At 42.7% G+C, this 17078-nt stretch overlaps 1 protein-coding gene and 1 pseudogene across 2 annotated transcripts in view; both read right to left on the bottom strand.

The window, feature by feature from the left end:
• Positions 1-17078, bottom strand: part of LOC139479410 (uncharacterized) — a 151853-nt pseudogene that overhangs the window by 98221 nt on the left and 36554 nt on the right.
• The window catches only part of LOC139480337 (3'-5' exoribonuclease HELZ2-like), a 66647-nt gene continuing 55606 nt past the window's right edge, over positions 6038-17078 (bottom strand). For both annotated transcript variants that reach the window (XM_071263399.1, XM_071263398.1), the window contains exons 9-12: positions 14011-14250; positions 12921-13104; positions 11447-11614; positions 6038-10434 (exon numbers count right to left, since the gene is read on the bottom strand). In XM_071263399.1, coding sequence (XP_071119500.1) covers positions 10292-10434; positions 11447-11614; positions 12921-13104; positions 14011-14250 — 735 coding nt within the window. In that variant the 3' untranslated portion in view covers positions 6038-10291. The remainder of the gene's footprint in view (positions 10435-11446; positions 11615-12920; positions 13105-14010; positions 14251-17078) is intronic.

Genomic DNA, 17078 nt, shown 5'->3' with positions numbered 1-17078 from the left:
GTAATACAGCATCGAGCCGGGTATTGACGAGGAAATATGGAAGTGAGACGGGTATTGACGATGAAATACAGCAGTGAGCCGGGCGTTGACGATGAAATACAGCAGTGAGCCGGGTATTGACGAGGAAATATGGAAGTGAGACGGGTATTGACGATGAAATACAGCATTGAGCCGGGCGTTGACGATGAAATACAGCAGTGGGCCGGGCGTTGACGAGGTTATACAGCAGTGAGCCGGGTGTTGACGATGAAATACAGCAGTGAGCCGGGTGTTGACGATGAAATACAGCAGTGAGCCGGGTGTTGACGATGAAATACAGCATTGAGCCGGGCGTTCACGATGAAATACAGCAGTGGGCCGGGCGTTGACGAGGTTATACAGCAGTGAGCCGGGTGTTGACGATGAAATACAGCAGTGAGCCGGGCATTGACGATGAAATATGGAAGTGAGCCGGGTGTTGACGATGAAATACAGCAGTGAGCCGGGTGTTGACGATGAAATACAGCATTGAGCCGGGCGTTCACGATGAAATACAGCAGTGGGCCGGGCGTTGAGGAGGTTATACAGCAGTGAGCCGGGTGTTGACGATGAAATACAGCAGTGAGCCGGGCATTGACGATGAAATATGGAAGTGAGCCGGGTGTTGACGAGGTTATACAGCAGTGAGCCGGGTGTTGACGATGAAATACAGCATTGAGCCGGGTGTTGACGATGAAAAACAGCAGTGATCCGGGTGTTGACGAGGTTATACAGCAGTGAGCCGGGTGTTGACGAGGTTATACAGCAGTGAGCCGGGCGTTGACGATGAAATATTGAAGTGAGCCGGGTGTTGACGATGAAATATGGAAGAGAGACGGGTATTGACGAGGTTATACAGCAGTGAGCCGGGTGTTGACGAGGTTATACAGCAGTGACGATGAAATACAGCAGTGGGCCGGGTGTTGACGAGGTTATACAGCAGTGAGCCGGGTGTTCACGAGGTTATACAGCAGTGAGCCGGGCTTTGACGAGGTTATACAGCAGTGAGCCGGGCGTTGACGATGAAATATTGAAGTGAGCCGGGTGTTGACGATGAAATATGGAAGAGAGACGGGTATTGACGAGGTTATACAGCAGTGAGCCGGGTGTTGACGAAGTTGTACAGCAGTAAGCCGGGTGTTGACGATGTAATACAGCATCGAGCCGGGTATTGACGAGGAAATATGGAAGTGAGACGGGTATTGACGATGAAATACAGCAGTGAGCCGGGCGTTGACGATGAAATACAGCAGTGAGCCGGGTATTGACGAGGAAATATGGAAGTGAGACGGGTATTGACGATGAAATACAGCATTGAGCCGGGCGTTGACGATGAAATACAGCAGTGGGCCGGGCGTTGACGAGGTTATACAGCAGTGAGCCGGGTGTTGACGATGAAATACAGCAGTGAGCCGGGTGTTGACGATGAAATACAGCAGTGAGCCGGGTGTTGACGATGAAATACAGCATTGAGCCGGGCGTTCACGATGAAATACAGCAGTGGGCCGGGCGTTGACGAGGTTATACAGCAGTGAGCCGGGTGTTGACGATGAAATACAGCAGTGAGCCGGGCATTGACGATGAAATATGGAAGTGAGCCGGGTGTTGACGATGAAATACAGCAGTGAGCCGGGTGTTGACGATGAAATACAGCATTGAGCCGGGCGTTCACGATGAAATACAGCAGTGGGCCGGGCGTTGAGGAGGTTATACAGCAGTGAGCCGGGTGTTGACGATGAAATACAGCAGTGAGCCGGGCATTGACGATGAAATATGGAAGTGAGCCGGGTGTTGACGAGGTTATACAGCAGTGAGCCGGGTGTTGACGATGAAATACAGCATTGAGCGGTAACGGTAACATCCATGGACTGTTGTTGCTTTAGATGTCTAAGTGGTCGCCTTCTGCAGTAGAAATTTCGGCTGACATGTCCTTCTTTGGGACTCATGTTTGTGAGTAGGGTACACATATCTATTGTGAGTTTTAGTATTCATTAAAAATGTGTATTTTTAAGATTTCCTTTTTCGTATTTTGATACGAGTTCACTTTTTATCTTTGGCTGCTCTGTTTATATACGTACGAGTAATTTGTGTGATAGGCATTACTTATATTAGAAGTTGACGGATGACAAGGTAGACACAATTTTATGGATAACAACTTCTTTAATACTGTAAAAAGCGACGTTTCTGTATAGATCCTTATACCGTTGTCAAGCAAGACTGAAAGAGGGTTACTTACTTATATTGGAGATTTAACGTGCGCTTTCGACTGCAAGCGTATGTCGCACACGGTCGAAAGAGGGTTACTTACTTATATTGGAGATTTAACGTGCGCTTTCCGACTGCAAGCGTATGTCGCACACGGGCCCGCCAGGCCATCTAATGTGTTTCCGAAAAGGGGAAAAGTGAGTTTGTGCAATCCAGGAGGTTTTTTTTTAGGGGTTGCTTATATAGTAATTTTGAAATTTTGAGATCTGGAAAGAATGCGTGGGGGATGAACTAAGGGAGCTGTGTGTGTTGGGTGGTTGTTAGATAAGGTAGATTTGGTTTTAATATTTAATTTGGGGTTTAAATGCGACTAATTAGTCCTGTTTTAATTAGGTACATGCCTAAGGCTTTGAATTTTTCTAATTTATTTTGTGGATTTAGAATTGATTCTAGTCCCGTTTTAAGATTTAGGGTGGTCTGTAGTGTTGTTCGGTGTGTTTGGTAGTGTGTGCAGTGAATGAGTTTGGAGTAGTTTGGGTGGTAGTTGTTTAATTATCTGGTATGAAGTAAGGTCTAAGCCTGGGGCTGTGCCCTTTTTCCTATTTTGTAGGACGTGGAGTAGTTCTTCCATTGTGAAAAGGAGATTAATTTCTAGGTTATTATCTTTTGGCTCTATGGTAAATTTGGTTTCTGATTTCAGTTGTTCCTGGAATTTTTGGTTGAAGTTGCTATTGCTACTGACGGCCGAGAAGTGATTTGCTAGGTTATTAGCTTTTTCAGTGGGGTTTGTTGAATTGTTTATGTTGGGAGTTTTTTTTATGACGTTTAGTGTCCCTAATGGCGTGGATTTTGCGCCAAACTGTTCTGGCGTCTGTATGATGGTTAATTTCTTCGCAAAAAAATTTCCAGTCTCTAGTTTTAGCTGTTTTAACTAAGCTTTGTACTTTGTGATTTAGTTCATGATCGAAAGAGGGACTTAGTACATAATATATATAGTAGTTGGAGGATTAACAGTAGAGGATTAACAGTAACAACAATTGCATACACGAGTGGGACAACATGAGTAAGTAATGACAACAGAAGGCTAATACTGTCACAACATGATGGACAGAGAACACATAGGTGGAAGCCAATGGGACAAGAGGCCAATTAAACAGGAAAAGTGATTATTGCTTGATGAGTTCATAGTCGGCGGTTGGGATGAAATAGCCTTGATCTCTGTTGATTGATGGCTTGTCGCGGCGAATGTGGACTGCTTCTGTTGGTTTTCTTTTAGTGAAATCATGGAGGTTGTTGGAGAGGATTTGGACGTTGTCCCAGTTGATGTGATTAGGACAGTTGCTGATATGGTCCGAGATGGCAGATTTACTGTCTGATTTGCTGTTTGAGGTTTTGTGCTCTTTGTTTCTGGTGTTGATGGCGGGATGTTTTACCTACGTAAAATTGTCCACAGTTGCAGTCAATGTTGTAAACTACACCTTTTGGCTCTAGGGGTTTGGTTGTGTTCCTGCCGTTGGCTCTTAGCAGGGAGTTGGAGCTGGTGAAGTGGGTGTCAGTATTGGCTTGCTGTTTGAGGAGGCGGCTGATGATGTGGGAGGCTTTTCCTATGAAAGGGAGGGCGATGCGGAAGGGCGCTGATTCGGGTTCAAGGGTCGCAGATCTGGGTGCGGGATGGAGTACAGAGGAAATGACTTTGTCGACGAGCCGTTTTCATATTGGCCTCGTAGGTCCAATACAAGGTATATTGGACTGAGGCTGTCGCTGCTGGCCCATCGTTGCATCAGCAGAGTGTCCGTTTAAGTCGTTATATAGAGCCAATATGTTTAAAGAAGAAAGTGGATAATCTTGACTAAGATTTAAATCTAAAGGTGCTTTATTTCTCAAGGGGCTTTCTAAATCACTCCAATCGATTTTGTCTCAAATGCCTCTTCTCAGTGATTTGCAGGTTAACATGAATGAATGGATTTCTCTTAATCATACTTAATTGTAGTTGTAAATGGGATTGTTCACCTCATGTCCTTCGACGTTCTGATAAAATACAAAATGCATGACAAAAAATGACAAATACACTTTATTACAAAAAAATATCAGTATTAACAACAAAGGTAACATGCACATGTTTAACAGTAGCGATGTGAGTGAGTGTGTGAGTGGGTTAAAAGTAGTAATGAATGGATCCATATTGCAGGTGGTCCACATTTTGGCACAATTTATACCCAAAAATTGAATTCATGGTGTTACAAAAAAAAATAACTTTCAAGTTTCATGCTTATAATAATCTTCTGTTCCTCACTGACTATGCTGGTACTCTAAACAAACATCTACAGTAGAACCTATCTAATCTTGATTCTGCTACTCCAAACAACCGATCTACAGTGGAACCTGCTCAATCTGGATTCTGTTATTCCAAACAACCCATCTACAGTGGAACCTACTCAGTCTGGACACTGTTACTCCGAACCAATCACCTACAACCAAACTTATGAATGGCCATACAACATGTCTCAGTGACTGCTTGTTATGACATGAATATATTGTGAATATAAAATCTATAAATACATTCAGCTGGATGCCAAAAGTCTTAAAAATGCACATTAATTGTTAAATAATTGTAATAATATGGAATTCACTCAAAGTGTACGTCCCTGAGCATAAAAACAAGTATAAATCAGGAAAAGAAGAATACCAGGCATGTTGACAAGATTAGGGGTAGGTTGCCATACTTGTTGAAACACTTGAACAAGGCATCACATTTTATTCATATCATGGCCTCGAGAGTAATCAGATTATCATAACCAATCCCAATCCTGCTGCCCTGCTGTGCTAATTCCCTGCTGTCCTGTTGTCATCCTAATGTCCTGCTGTGCTAATTCCCTGCTGTCTTCTTGTCATCCTAATGTCCTGCTGTTGTACTAATGTCCTGCTGTGCTAATTCAAAGCTGTCCTGTTGTCATAATATCTTAGTATATCTAGTATATCTAATTCCCTGCTGTCGTCCTAATGTCCTGCTGTCGTTTTAATGTCCTAGTATGCTAATTCCCTGATGTCATCCTGCTGTCGTCCTAATGTCCTGCTGTGCTAATTCCCTGATGTCATCCTGCTGTCGTCCTAATGTCCTGCTGTGCTAATTCCCTGCTGTCATGTTGTCATCCTAATGTCCTGCTGTGCTAATTCAAAGCTGTCCTGCTGTCGTCCTAATGTCCTGCTGTGCTAATGTCCTGCTGTCCTGTTGTCATAATATCTTAGTGTGCTAAATCCCTGTTGCCCTGTTGTCGTCCTAATGTCCTGCTGTGCTAATTCCCTGCTGTCCTAATGTCCTGCTGTGCTAATTCCCTGCTGCCTTGTTGTCATCCTAATGTCCTGATGTGCTAATTCCCTGCTGTCCTGCTGTCATCCTAATGTCCTGATGTGCTAATTCCCTGCTGTCCTGCTGTCGTCCTAATGTCCTGCTGTGCTAATTCCCTGCTGTCCTGCTGTCATCCTAATGTCCTGATGTGCTAATTCCCTGCTGTCGTCCTAATGTCCTGCTGTGCTAATTCCCTGCTGCCTTGTTGTCGTCCTAATGTCCTGCTGTGCTAATTCCCTGCTGTCCTGCTGTCATCCTAATGTCCTGCTGTGCTAATTCCCTGCTGTCCTGCTGTCGTCCTAATGTCCTGCTGTGCTAATTCCCTGCTGCCTTGTTGTCGTCCTAATGTCCTGATGTGCTAATTCCCTGCTGCCTTGTTGTCGTCCTAATGTCCTGATGTGCTAATTCCCTGCTGTCCTGCTGTCATCCTAATGTCCTGCTGTGCTAATTCCCTGCTGCCTTGTTGTCATCCTAATGTCCTGCTGTGCTAATTCCCTGCTGTCCTGCTGTCATCCTAATGTCCTGCTGTGCTAATTCCCTGCTGCCTTGTTGTCGTCCTAATGTCCTGATGTGCTAATTCCCTGCTGTCCTGCTGTCATCCTAATGTCCTGCTGTGCTAATTCCCTGCTGTCCTGCTGTCGTCCTAATGTCCTGCTGTGCTAATTCCCTGCTGCCTTGTTGTCGTCCTAATGTCCTGATGTGCTAATTCCCTGCTGTCCTGCTGTCGTCCTAATGTCCTGCTGTGCTAATTCCCTGATGTCATCCTGCTGTCGTCCTAATGTCCTGCTGTGCTAATTCCCTGCTGTCATGTTGTCATCCTAATGTCCTGCTGTGCTAATTCAAAGCTGTCCTGCTGTCGTCCTAATGTCCTGCTGTGCTAATGTCCTGCTGTCCTGTTGTCATAATATCTTAGTGTGCTAAATCCCTGTTGCCCTGTTGTCGTCCTAATGTCCTGCTGTGCTAATTCCCTGCTGTCCTAATGTCCTGCTGTGCTAATTCCCTGCTGCCTTGTTGTCATCCTAATGTCCTGATGTGCTAATTCCCTGCTGTCCTGCTGTCATCCTAATGTCCTGATGTGCTAATTCCCTGCTGTCCTGCTGTCGTCCTAATGTCCTGCTGTGCTAATTCCCTGCTGTCCTGTTGTCGTCCTAATGTCCTGCTGTGCTAATTCCCTGCTGCCTTGTTGTCGTCCTAATGTCCTGATGTGCTAATTCCCTGCTGTCCTGCTGTCGTCCTAATGTCCTGATGTGCTAATTCCCTGCTGTCCTGCTGTCATCCTAATGTCCTGCTGTGCTAATTCCCTGCTGCCTTGTTGTCGTCCTAATGTCCTGATGTGCTAATTCCCTGCTGTCCTGCTGTCATCCTAATGTCCTGATGTGCTAATTCCCTGCTGTCCTGCTGTCGTCCTAATGTCCTGCTGTGCTAATTCCCTGCTGCCTTGTTGTCGTCCTAATGTCCTGCTGTGCTAATTCCCTGCTGTCCTGCTGTCGTCCTAATGTCCTGCTGTGCTAATTCCCTGCTGCCTTGTTGTCGTCCTAATGTCCTGATGTGCTAATTCCCTGCTGTCCTGTTGTCGTCATGCTGCCCTGCTGTGCTAATTCCCTGTTGCCCTGCTGTTGTCCTGCTGTGCTAATTCCCTCCTGCCTTGTTGTCGTCCTGCTGCCCTGCTGTTCTAATTCCCTGTCATGTCACAGTGTGCTAATAGACTCACACCAAGATATACCCGACTGCTTAGTATTGCTGTCATGTCACAGTGTGCTAATAGACTCACACCAAGATATACCCGACTGCTTAGTATTGATGTCATGTCCCAGTGTGCTAATAGACTCACACCAAGATATACCTGACTGCTTAGTATTGATGTCACGTCCCAGTGTGCTAATAGACTCACACCAAGATATACCTGACTGCTTAGTATTGCTGTCATGTCCCAGTGTGCTAATAGACTCACACCAAGATATACCCGACTGCTTAGTATTGCTGTCATGTCCCAGTGTGCTAATAGACTCACACCAAGATATACCTGACTGCTTAGTATTGCTGTCATCCATGACAATTTGAACATGCATAAGGTGTCTGCACGATGGATTCCCAGGCTGCTCACACCTTTCCAAAAGCAGGAACGAGTCAATTGCTCAAAGGATCTTTTGGACATGTGCCAAAAAAAACAGGCAAACTTTTTTTGACAGACTTATCACACAGGATGAAACATGGGTCCATCACTATGATCCTGAGACTAAAGTTAAGTCGATGCAATGGAAGCATGTGGAGTCACCATCCCCAAAGAAGGCACGTGTCCAACCCTCTGCAGGCAAGGTCATGCTCATGGTGTTTTGGGACCAGCACGGAGTAGTGATGATGGATTTCTTGGCAAAGGGTACCACAATTACAGGAGCTTATTATGCTTCACCGCTGCGGAAATTGCGGGACGCTATCAAGCTTAAGATGCGTAGCATGCTGACCAAGGGTGTCCATCTCCTGCAAGACAATGCTCCAGTACACAACTCTCATATTGCCCAGACAGAAGCGCGGTCCTGTGGCTATGAAATCCTTCCACATCCTCCTTACTCTCCTGACCTTGCACCATCTGACTTCAACCTCTTTCCAACCATGAAGACATTTTTGAAGGTAGAACGTTTCACAGATGATGAAACACTGATTTCTGAAGTCAAGTCCTGGTTTGAGACGCAAAATGAGGGCTTTTACAAGCGAGGTCTCCATAGTTGCATAAAACGATGGGAGAAGTGTGTAACTCTTGGTGGTTCCTATGTGGAGAAATACTAATACCTATGCCAAGTTTCATTCCACTAGGTCCATTGGAAGTGGGTCAGGAGAAATCTTTAATGAACACCCCTCGTATATTGAAAGGCACTTGCGATTCTGTACATAGACTATGTTCTGTGTTCTGTTGGGAAAATGTTCCTCAGATGAACAGAAATCACAGGCAAAATCCTTGTGTTAGGGTGAACACATCACTGTCCATTCCGCTGATTGGACAATATCACAGCCTATACCTATATCACATTTGTATAATATACTGAAAGGCACTTGGACTCTACATGTGGACAATATTCTGTATTCATTCCTTGTCATTGGAACAAAAATCATTCCAATTCTTTTATATGGGCCTGAGGTATAGGGTTTACACAATCTCATTAAAATCAGATCTAAGTTCTCGCTGCCGCTAAACAAAGATCTGAGGACATCCCATTACGGGTCACCTTTTGCGAACTTTGACCGACCACTGAAACGAATAACAAGAAGTCGATATCAGCCAATGAGAAAGCAGCTTCCTCGAGCTTTACGGCACTCGTTTCAACCTGGCGACTTCCATTTCAGACTACGCTTGAGAAATATATTGACACAGTTCTTGATTAAAATTTTGAAAACTGCACAAACGAACAATCCGGAATGTCCAATATATGGTTGAGAATGTATGGCAGTGCTTCCCACGTACTGTGCAACGCCTCCTCCGTTCAAATGTTTATCCCACGGAAGCGAGAGACAGACGATAATTTTGAAGGAATCAGTCGTACGGGACGTAACTGTCGTTCGGAATACCCTGTGTTAACGTTTTCAAGGTTGCATGGTTAGAAAATACATTTGTTTGTTAATATATCTACACATGGATGCATATTATATGTCAAAATGAAAATGGCACACATAATTTTCATTATCTCTAAAATGTTGTTATTGTTTAGAACAGAAAATAGATGCTTATCACACGTTTTGTTTGTTTGTTTGTTTGTTGTTTAACGCCAATCAGCAATATTTCAGCTTTAATATGGTGGTCTGTAAATAATCGAGTCTGGACCAGACACTCCAGTCTTAGTAATAGGGTGAACACATCACCGTCACTCCAGTCTTTGTATTAGGGTGAACACATCACCGTCACTCCAGTCTTTGTATTAGGGTGAACAGATCACCATCACTCCAGTCTTTGTATTAGGGTGAACAAAGCACCATCACTCCAGTCTTAGTATTAGGGTGAACACATCACCGTCACTCCAGTCTTTGTAGTAGGGTGAACAGATCACCATCACTCCAGTCTTTGTATTAGGGTGAACATATCACCGTCACTCCACTCTTTGTATTAGGGTGAACACATCACCATCACTCCAGTCTTTGTATTAGGGTGAACACATCACCATCACTCCAGTCTTTGTATTAGGGTGAACATATCACCGTCACTCCAGTCTTAGTATTAGGGTGAACACATCACCATCACTCTAGTCTTTGTATTAGGGTGAACACATCACCATCACTCTAGTCTTTGTAGTAGGGTGAACAGATCACCATAACTTCAGTCTTTGTATTAGGGTGAACACATCACCATCACTCCAGTCTTTGTATTAGGGTGAACATATCACCGTCACTCCAGTCTTTGTATTAGGGTGAACACATCACCATCACTCTAGTCTTTGTATTAGGGTGAACACATCACCATCACTCTAGTCTTTGTAGTAGGGTGAACAGATCACCATAACTTCAGTCTTTGTATTAGGGTGAACACATCACCATCACTCCAGTCTTTGTATTAGGGTGAACACATCACCATCACTCCAGTCTTTGTATTAGGGTGAACACATCACCATCACTCCAGTCTTTGTATTAAGGTGAACATATCACCGTCACTCCACTCTTTGTATTAGGGTGAACAGATCACCATCACTCCAGTCTTTGTAGTAGGGTGAACAGATCACCATCACTCCAGTCTTTGTATTAGGGTGAACAGACAGCTGTAACTTCAGGCCTTTGTGCTCTCTTTGACAAGAAACTTCTTGTATTTACAAAACATTGTTCTTTGACATACATTGCCAACAGCTGTTTCCAAACTTTGTCACATTCAAGAAGATTTGAATTTCCTGAAAAAAATCAAGTTGGCAGTCATCAGCGCAATTGTACATTAAGTAATGGTGACTCCTCCAACACAAAGCTGTCAAAAGTATTCAAACAAAGATGTTGAAGATACTATTCATCAGTTAAATCCCTTACTCTAAGTTTACTGTCCCCTTTTATCTTTGTGACACTGATATGTCATCCCTAACACAGTGTTAGGTTTTGTTTGTTTGTTGTTTGTTTGTTTGTTGTTTAACGCCGCACTCAGCAATATTCCAGCTATAAGACGGCGGTCTGTAAATAATCGAGTCTGGACCACACAATCCAGTGAGTGATATCATGAGCATCGATCTACACAATCAGGTAAGACATCTAAACAACCAACAGCCACAGATGGTGGCCAACAAAGAAAACATCTTATTAGCTTAAGAAGACAAAATCACATTTATCAAACATCCCCCATGGATGACGGTCGTACTGAGGTGCCAATAGTCTGATATATGCAACTGACTACCAAGTAGGGCTGTTCCGATTCACTTGTGTACTCATTGAATTGAACCGAATTCATTCATGATTTGAATTCATTTTTCGTGGTCACTAGAATCGAATATTCATGAATATGCAGTCATGTGCATTTACATACCCTGTACCTAAAAATATCCATAAGAACTTATAATATGCATACATAGATTTCTACAAACACAACACTCTTATAATATTTAATTTGACACTAATGTGGTCACTGGTCATTGTTGCATTTGAGCAGATACTAATTCCTTTATAAGTGCCATAATAATAATAATAATAATAATAATAATAATAATAATAATAATAATAATAATAATTAACAAACCATGTCATATAAATTATATTGTTATTGATTCTGTGACATTAATAAATAATACATCAAATGCTCACTTGTTATTGTATTCGTGAATAAATATTCGTATTCGTTACCCTATATTCATGACACAAATCATATTCGCCTCATAGTGTACTCGTTGCAGCCCTACTACCAAGGCTATGACATCATCTCACCAATGATAATGAGTCCTTTCCTAGCCCGAGTGAGGCCCACGTTGATCTGATTCTTGTCTGTGATGAACCCTAGGTTGTACTTGCACCAGCCTAGCGTTGGATTCCTCTCTAGCTTGTAGGGGGGCAGCGATCTGACTGTGCTGAATATAACATAGTCCCACTCGCTACCTGACAATCCAACAAAAAAATGGCTGTTTACCACAAACAAGTTGGTTTCAGAAATTAAGATTTTTGATTCCAAACAAAGTTGGTAAATTGATAAAACCAACTGACTTTCCAATACTTACTTCCACAGAGTGAGTGAGTGAGTGGGCGGGTGGGTGAGTCGGTGAGTGAGTGAGTGAGTGAGTGGGTGAGTGGGTGGGTGAGTGAGTGAGTGAGTGAGTGAGTGAGTGAGTGAGTGAGTGAGTGAGTGAGTGAGTGAGAGTATGGTTTTAAGCCCCTTTTACCAATATTCCAGCAATATCACGGCGGGGGACACCAGAAATGGGCTTCGCACATTGTACCCATGTCGGGAATCTAACCTGGGTCTCGGCGTGACGAGCTAACACTTTAATCACTAGGCTACCCGACCGCCCCCACAGAAAATATAACTTGTGTGAGATCAAATGATAGCTCTGAGGAGATAATGCTTTTCTGAGTACCCATTGGTAAATTAACGTTGTCTTCAAATGTTCAAATCTTTAAACCCTGTTTTAGCCTACCATGTACTTAAAAACTCTGTCAATTCATTTTATTACAAACAGTCAAACACCAGTCACTCACTGTTGTCACAAGATACTTGTGTCGAAATTGACACTGCATCAGTTGAGTCCATTTCTGTATTACAGGGACAAACATTTCAAGTACATGTATTTAATTTTAATCAATTTCTGTGATATTTTCTCAAAATATTATGACATTATGATCAAATATTTCTCCACAGTTATGCTCTTCAGAGAAACATGAGCTACTAGGGACTGTCCTGGGTGAGCGAGTGAGTATGGCTTTACACCGCTTTTAGCAATATTCCAGCAATATCATGGCGGGGAACACCAGAAAAGGGCTTCACAAATTGTACCCATGTTGGGAATCGAACCCGGGTCTTCGGCGTGACGAGCGAACGCTTTTACCACTAGGCTACCCGACCACCCCTGTCCTGGGATTCCCCAAAGGGAGACAAGCATGGGACACTGGGGAGCTATTCTACTCCAGAATCATCACAGGGAGACAAGCATTGGACAATGAAGACCTATTACTGAAAAAAAAAAATAAAAAAATTGTCTGCCGTAAATTGACATTGTGGCAATGTGTTTTTTTAAAAAAATAAAAAAAAATTTGCTGATAGTTTTTATTGAAAACATATCTGGTTTTGCAGCCATAGCTGAAAAAAATATCTGGTCTCAATACAAAATCCCATGCCCCTCCCAGAATATGAAATGGTTGGTCCCGAAGCAAGAACAATAACAACCATGCACTATGGCCGTCTGCCTACCTTGACTAGCCACAACAGTTTGAACAGTTAGGTCTTCCAGCTGCTTGGCAAGATGAGGATCTTCAGTTAACTTCTCCTCCAATTTTCTTTTGATGAGACTTCTCTGTGCATTGTATTGAGTCATTAGGTTGATGTCCTTCACAGGGATCTGTTCCACCTGAACGAGGTACAGGAACGCCTCCACCTGAAAATACCAATATATAGTCGCATAGCTTAGCATGCTAAGGTTAGCACAGATTTGTATGTTTATGAAAGTGGAAACACTCTTTTCTGTTGTCTTATAAGGCCAGACTTTTATTTCTTGACTTGAAAAATGAAATACCTGAATATGTTGCAATTGCGAAGTGTGTTCACTAAGTCAGTTTTCTGGTGCATTGCCGTTAGATGCGTAACAGAGTTGTGTGGGTGGGGAACCCGAACCGCCATTCGAAATGTCTCGTGACACACTCATAATTCCATTCAACAACTAAGACTTATGGCAAGCTTAATTAGGAGATAAACCTAATGTTTTCAATGTGAACACATAACAGATATAGATCACATATTTTTCTGCCAAAGACAGAAGAATATGGAAGAAAAAACAACATCCGCCTTAATCTACCGATATGATGTTACAGAGATGAAAAAAAGAATAAAAAACACCACCTCAATCTACAAAAACGATGTTGGAGGAGAGATGGAAGAAAAAACAACATCCGCCTTAATCTACCGATACGATGTTACAGAGAAAAAATACGAAAAGAAAAAATAAGAAAGAAAGAAAAAATACACCGCCTCAATCTACCAATACGATGTGGGAGGGGAGATGAAGGAAAAATTGATTTATAATAATAAGGTAAAACGGGTTGATTTGGGGAAATATGAATCTCAAATCAAGTACTGCATGTGTTTTTTTTATTTTTAAAACACTGAATAATCACAAAATATCTTTGCAAAAGACATGTCAGCAGAAATGATAGTTTAAACCTTGATATATAATAAGTTTTTTCGAATTTAAAGGAAATAGTTTCAGCTGATCCATGATGTAAAAAATAAAAACTATTTGGCCTACTCTCACTCATCATGAAATATCAGCAGTAAGACAACTGACCAGTTTGTCAGCTTCCTTCCTGTTAGACTTGGACTGTTCGTTGCCCTCCTGTGTAGTGACAGTGAGAGTCTCCTCCTCCCCCTCCACGTGGCAGAACACTTTGGGGTTGGTGGTCACCGGCCAGATGGACAGCTCCTGCCCCGGGGGAATGTACCAGTCAGCCTCCTCTGCATTGGGAGGACCAGTCTCCAGCTTACCAAGGTAAAACTGGTTCTTTGGAAATTTGCTGATTTGCGGATGCTGAAACAAATTAATGTTAAGGATATCACTGTGACTGTCATAATTCAACGGAGTAGATTTACTTTGATATAGCCCTCAAACAGTATGAGAAAAAGTGTCTGGTCCCTCATCCCTGTCATGCTGGTTTATGTGAGTGAGTGAGTGAGTGAGTGAGAGAGAGAGAGCGAGCGAGCGAGCGAGCGAGTGAGTGAGTGAGTGAGTGAGTGAGTGAGAACAGAATGCAAGCTCTGCCCAGTGGTCACTAGTCCACAAACACCCCCAGCGGAACAATGACCAACTATCAGCCATTCTCAAATGTATCAGTCATAAACTCTATATGATTGTAGCTGGGTGTCTCAAGTTGAGAATATGTGTATGGTAAGTTAAAGTCAGGCTGATAACCATGGAAAACTAAGTAATTCAAACTAATGCAATTGTAGCAGGGCATGGAGTCATCCCACAGATGATAATATAACATGTCATAGCTGCTACATTGGTCACACTTTGATGGGATTCAAACCATGGACGTTCTGATCTGAGGTCAGACGCCTTGTCCACATGACCAAATAAGCCAACCTGTTAGCAGCTGACACGGCAAGGATGTCATCTGTGGGATGACTCCACACCCTGCCAAAAACTGAACACATCAGTCCCTTTGTAGTGCCTGAGTTGTAGTCCTTAGTTGCAGCCCCACTCTTCAGCCTGAACTGAGAATTTGAAAGGTAACACTTAAGATGGACAGCTGAATGAATGAATGCCAATGTGCCATTTCATAAGCTCACTAGGACACTACTTGTATACAAACAATGTTTTGATGTTATCCTTATTCATCATTGTTTATTTGGCCAGGCATGATGTAACATTTCCTGAAGCATTAACAAAACAATTTAGTAAAGTTTATTGTCCATGTAATTTACCTAAAAATCAAAACCTTGATTTACTTAGGAACCAAAAGCCAAGTAACACTGGTAATTCTAACAAGAGTGCATCGAGAGCACAACATCCCCCACATGAATTTTTTTAACGAGTTTATATTTTCTTTGTATCTTATGAAATAACAACAGCAGATGGCACTGCATTTGAAACAAATTGTGCAGAACATTTTGTTGGGAGTAATCCAGTCTGAATGCTTATGCCATAAGGATGTAGCTCACCCACAAAAGTCTTATACAAGGAAACCAAGTATAGTTATAGTTATAATTAGATATTGTGATATTCTCTGGAAACTGGAAGAGGAGAAGATTTCATGAAGCTCCGTAAAACAGGAGCAGTAACTCTGTCAAAATTTGTCAAAATGAAACAGGACTGCGATATTCGTATCAACAACATGTCGACATCTTGTTAGTAGAGTTTCAGGGTTATTCTCTGGAAACTGTAGGAGGAGTTCATTTCACAAGCTTAGTACCCTCTGTGGGATGGACAGATGGACAGACAGACGGCCGGACGGACGGACGGACGGACTGTGCCACGACATTATCCTCCTTCGGCCATTCTGGCCCGGAGGGGGATAAAAACCCATGGTAAAACTCTTTCTCTTATGCCTGAAGATCTGACCCGTGACCTGTAAAAGGTGCCTATGCTTGTCGTAAGAGGTGACTAATGGGATTGGATGAGATGACTTGGTTGATGCATGTTATCGTATCCCAATTGTGTGGATCGATGCTCATGATGTCAATCACTGGATTGTGTGGTCCAGACTTGATTATTTACAGACTGACATCATATAGCTGGAATATTGCTGAGTGAGGCGTTAAACAACAAACAAACAAACAAACAAACAAACAAACCATGACAATATTCCTCCCAATAGTTTCTAAACAGTATAAGTGGTAAAATGTTCGAGCCATGTACCAGGTGAGCTAGTATGAGTGTGTTTGTAAACCAATGTGCTTATTGAAATCCACACAATGGTGACAGAACCAATCATTACCTAATCCTTTGTAATCCTTCCACCAGTGAACGCAAATCATATGTCAATAGAAGAATCGATTCCGGGGTAGAATAGGTCTTCAGCAACCCATGCTTGCCGTAAAAGGCGACTATGCTTGTCGTAAAAGGAGACTAACGGGATCGGGTGGTCAGGCTCACTGACTTGGTTGATGCATGTCATCGTATCCAAATTGCGCGGATCGATGCTCATGATGTCAATCACTGGATTGTCTGGTCCAGACTCGATTATTTACAGACCGCCGTCATATAGCTGGAATATTGCTGAGTGCAGCGTTAAACAAAAAAACACCAAAAAAAACAATAGAAGATTCAATATAAGTGCGGAGATGAGGTCGACATATATTGTCAATAGAAATGGGGTCTCTCTGATGTAATATGAAAGAGATGATTTTACAAAACTCTTTGAAACCAAACTCGGACCCTTTATACTGATATACTTCCATGAATAAAGATCCCTCTTATAACCTTATGCCTAATATCAATATGTTTTCAGCAATGTTTCTGCTGAATGAGTATTCCATACTAAAACCAAACTATTTCCACTGTGTCCAGTAGCGACTGTAACCTATTATGATATCAGTGAGAGTCACTAAACATGACAGTTGTAATATGCTATTCATAGTCAAGGTGAGGTGTGGTGAAATGGGGTTTAACATCGCTTCCAAGATATCATGCCGCAGTTTAACATGAATACCCCACTCAGATACAGTAGACCGACTCCATGCCGACCAGTCCTTTTAGCCACTTAATGCCGAGCGCCAGAAAGGGTAACAAAAAGTACCATCTTTTAACATCTTATGATATAACTTGGTCAGGGATTCAACCCAGGACCTTCCACTCTCCGGGCGGATGCCCTCCCACTAGACCAAGGGGGCAGTAACTCATACTCAAGCCTGTAT

Source organism: Haliotis cracherodii, unplaced genomic scaffold, assembly GCF_022045235.1.
Source record: "Haliotis cracherodii isolate W230 unplaced genomic scaffold, xgHalCrac1.p SCAF_4, whole genome shotgun sequence".
NCBI classification, from domain to species: Eukaryota; Metazoa; Mollusca; class Gastropoda; order Lepetellida; family Haliotidae; genus Haliotis; species Haliotis cracherodii.
The sequence above is the reverse complement of the archived record's forward strand: the minus strand, read 5'-3'. Positions and strand labels throughout refer to the sequence as shown.